The sequence below is a fragment of the Olea europaea genome, chromosome 18 (genome assembly GCF_002742605.1).
Source record: "Olea europaea var. sylvestris chromosome 18, O_europaea_v1, whole genome shotgun sequence".
NCBI classification, from domain to species: Eukaryota; Viridiplantae; Streptophyta; class Magnoliopsida; order Lamiales; family Oleaceae; genus Olea; species Olea europaea.
The window spans coordinates 30,553,919-30,557,677 of NC_036254.1; the positions used below are offsets into that span (position 1 = coordinate 30,553,919).

Below are 3,759 nucleotides of genomic sequence, written 5' to 3' on the forward strand. Positions count from 1 at the left end.
ATTGTATTTAAAAAAAGGGATCTAACAAGAGAATAATTTAAGTTTTGTCAAATATGCACGGATATCCCTCAACTCGAACAAGATTGTTTATATGTAATTACCATAAAATATAAATGCAAGCATATCAGAATCTGCAAGTTTACTAGATGAGAAAAAGATGTTACAGTCTCGTCCAATTGAAACATTGCTACAAAATCAGATAAATGTTACAACAAGGGATTTTCATCAAGTTTGTTGCTTTTAATTGACTTAATTTCAAGCAAAATATTACCTACAACCCAAGGAAAGCCCAAGCAATTTGCACTGCCATGAGAATAAGTTGGATGATAGGTCACAAAATACCATGCTGATGCCAATTTCTGTTGATCATTCTCATTGCAGCTGCTCTCAAACCACCCCTTGGCCTCTTTTTGTAGACTCTTGGCCGACCCCAAAATACGATCTTTAACCTCCCCGAATCTCCTATTATCATGCTTCAAGTACATCGACTTGTTACGCAAATTGCCTGTCAATATCTCGACTTCGTTCTTCGCTTCGTAAAAGTTCAGCAGTGTGGTCATTTTGTCCAAGTACTGCTCTTTGTGGCTTTCAGCAGTTTCCAGGAAGGCTTCATAGCCATCTACGATGAGATCCTGATCGAACATGTCCATCGAGATTACACTCGAGCAGTCGGAGTTTGTGTTGATGTGATGGTGGGACTCGATGGTGGCACGGTAAAGCTTGCCGAGTGCACCTTGAGAGATGTACATGGGCTTTTCCCACCTTTCCATGAAATCCGGGAATTCTCTCGGCTTCAAAGACCTTGGCATCTCGGCTGGAGCTCCGGATTTGGCAAAGTCGACCGCCATAGACTGAAGGGCTGCTAACTCTAGACATTTTGAACTCAGAGCTTTCTCTGGTTCACGGTCTGCATGGACCAGATGCGCTGTAGAGATGGCCCCCAGCGTATCGCCAACCATGTAATCAACAAAGAACTTATGAATTTCCTGTATACCAATTAAAAGAATAAGAAAAAGTTCATTACAGACAAATATTCATATCGATACCGGCCGAAGAAGCAGTTTTTAGTTACCTCTAATGTCACATCATGATCCATTATTCGTGGCCGTCGACCAGTGTAGTCCATGGGTTCCACAGTTCGAGCCGGGATGAGATTTTCATCCCAACTTATGAAATATTGATCACCATCAAGATCACCACCAGAGCATTCGTTCGGATGAGGCCTGCAATATAACAATTCCGTTTTAAATTGAAACAGTCAAAATAATGATGCGATTGATTTTCAGAAAAAAGAGGGAAAAAAAGCTAAATTAAGTGCAACATGAAGAATGTACCTTTCTCCTTTCTGCGGGAAAACAAGACAATCCACGAGTCCCATCCCATCTAATTTCTCGTCATAGACAGCTTCAAGTACTCTGACATCGCCCGGATGGAGACACGGATTTTTGGTAACCACCACCTTGCCTTTAAGAATGGATGTAGTATCATCAACCTTATGAAAAAATGTCTGTTCACCACACTGTAGCTCTGACTTATTCATGGTTATTCGTACGAAAACCTGGCCGTATTCCAAAATTCCCGTTTCGTCCAAGCATCCTACTAATACCCTACCTTTTGGGACAAAAACACGAGACCTACTTCTTAGATCAGAAAGCTGGTTTTCGTAAAGTGATTGAAGCATGGTCAAGAGATAAGGCTCCTTGTTTGGTTCATAACCTTGACGCAACATCCTTGCTAAAACACCCTTTCCGTCGATTCCACCCATGCTCTCCAAAACCTTCAATGCTGCCTCTCTATTTGTCAGCATTTGGCGCAGAAGTTGAAGCTGTTCTTCAAGCAATGCCAAAAATGCGTCATCCTGTGTCCCCAAGGTTGATAACAGAATAATAATCTCCCTGTTCAAGTAGCACGGCATCGAATCGCTCCATTTAGTGACGTTGAGCATCCAGTTCTTAGATTCAAATTTAAGCATGCTACTGCGTAGTGCTAACTTATCGTATGAACGGCGATCAATGACTATTACCCCTTTATAGCCACCATAACGTATTTGAAATGCTGACGGAATATGACTCAAACCCAACTTCCGTGAAACTTCCCTTGCAAAAGCGAAGGAGATCTTTCCAATCCCATCGGAAAAGCAATATCCCACACCATCCGAAATCACTTCAATGTCAGGAATAACCTTGACATTTTGAGGCTGGACTTTTATAGTTTGCATAGAGGAACTGAACAACTGACCCATTCTTGCTGCACATTTCGATACACTACGAATCTTGCTAAAGCAACCCATCCACTCTCTGATATCTTGTGCTTTCACATGTTCATTTGAAGCAAACATCCAAACCGAATTTGAACGGAGCTGACTAGCAGAAAATGCCAGAAATTCAAACCTTTTCTCTCCGATAACAATCCCATCTCGGAGGACAGATAAAATCCTATCATATACATCCGTTCTATGAGGCCTTGCAAAAATGCCTCGCTTAATGCTTGTAGAAAGAGCACCGACAGAAATCCGACCCCAATCTTCATCAACAAAAGTGACCCTCACAAAGTCTGAGGCATATGAAGCAAAGTTCTTAACAATGTAGTTGGAAGTTTCAAGTTCAGGACCCGAGCAATAGATCTTTGATGGAGTTACAAGGACTCTATGACAACTCATCACATTATGATTTATTAATCTGTTATAAGCTGCTGAAGCAAGATTCTTGCCATCCCTATTGACTACATGCAAATGAGATTTGATAAATGACACCGGTTCAAAACAAGTCGACTCCAACTTGTGCATTTTCTGAAGAACAAGCACTGCAGTGTCAATATCTATTCCACTGAGGAGCTGATACAGATCAGTATCAACTGCAGCAAGGCTCAACTTATGAGTATGTACAAGTGAGTTAAGCTGGAAAAGGACCTCATATCCTAATTTGAAATCCAAGTGATTTGTCACGAGTGGAACCAAATTAGAAGCCGAATGGAACTTTTTGCCTTCTATCAGAGATAGTTCCGTCACATCTTTCTTATAATATGGCAGACTGGTATATATATCTACATTTGATGATCCTTGTTGGATTTTCCAACAAAGCGATGACAAGTATCCAATTGACTTCACACTGGAAAAATCAGTTGTTCGAACCCAAAGAAAGTCAAAGTCTTCCTTGCAGATATGATATCTGTCAGTACGGAATTTTGAAGCAACATCTGGTCCAGAAACCTTTTTGTATACTTTAGGTGCATATTTGAGCTGAATATTAAGTAAAGAGTATTATAAGGAAGCAGGAGTTAAATTCTATGTATTTTTTTCTCAACAACCGAGGACCAATTTACAAACAATAAATATGAAAATAAAGATGACAACATTTCAATCGAAAATAAAAGGGAAGCATTGATCAGTTTAAGCAAAAGAAGCAAAGCACCAATATGAAGAAATCGCACCATGTTAATAACTTTCTACAACTTCTTCCACAAATTCAGTATGAATATAAACAGGGATGAATGCAAAATAAGACAATGGAGAATTGGTCTGCCCAGCTCATAAAAATTCTTTATTACGGCGTGCATTTAGAAAACAGTTGCACATTTTGCCCTCCAAAATCATTCAATGAAAGGGTTCTGCAGAAATAGGACTCAAGCCAATATAATTTTGTCGAAGTTTTTTCTTTCTAATGTTCTACGAAAACTTTTGATGCTATTTCTGCAAGGCTTGGTGAGAACTGATACATTAACAGTGTATGCATAAAAAAAAAAAAAAAAAAAAAAAAAAAT

General features: G+C 39.5%; 1 protein-coding gene across 1 annotated transcript; it reads right to left on the reverse strand.

The window, feature by feature from the left end:
* Positions 1 to 122: 122 nt before the first annotated feature.
* On the reverse strand, positions 123 to 3,253 carry LOC111367001 (RNA-dependent RNA polymerase 2; the record flags this gene model as incomplete). The annotated part of the gene is made up of 3 exons (XM_022987678.1): positions 123 to 986; positions 1,073 to 1,223; positions 1,335 to 3,253. Coding segments are annotated over 3 exons (2,850 nt in total), but the record flags the coding sequence as incomplete, so codon positions are not given.
* Between the last annotated feature and the right edge of the window lie 506 nt (positions 3,254 to 3,759).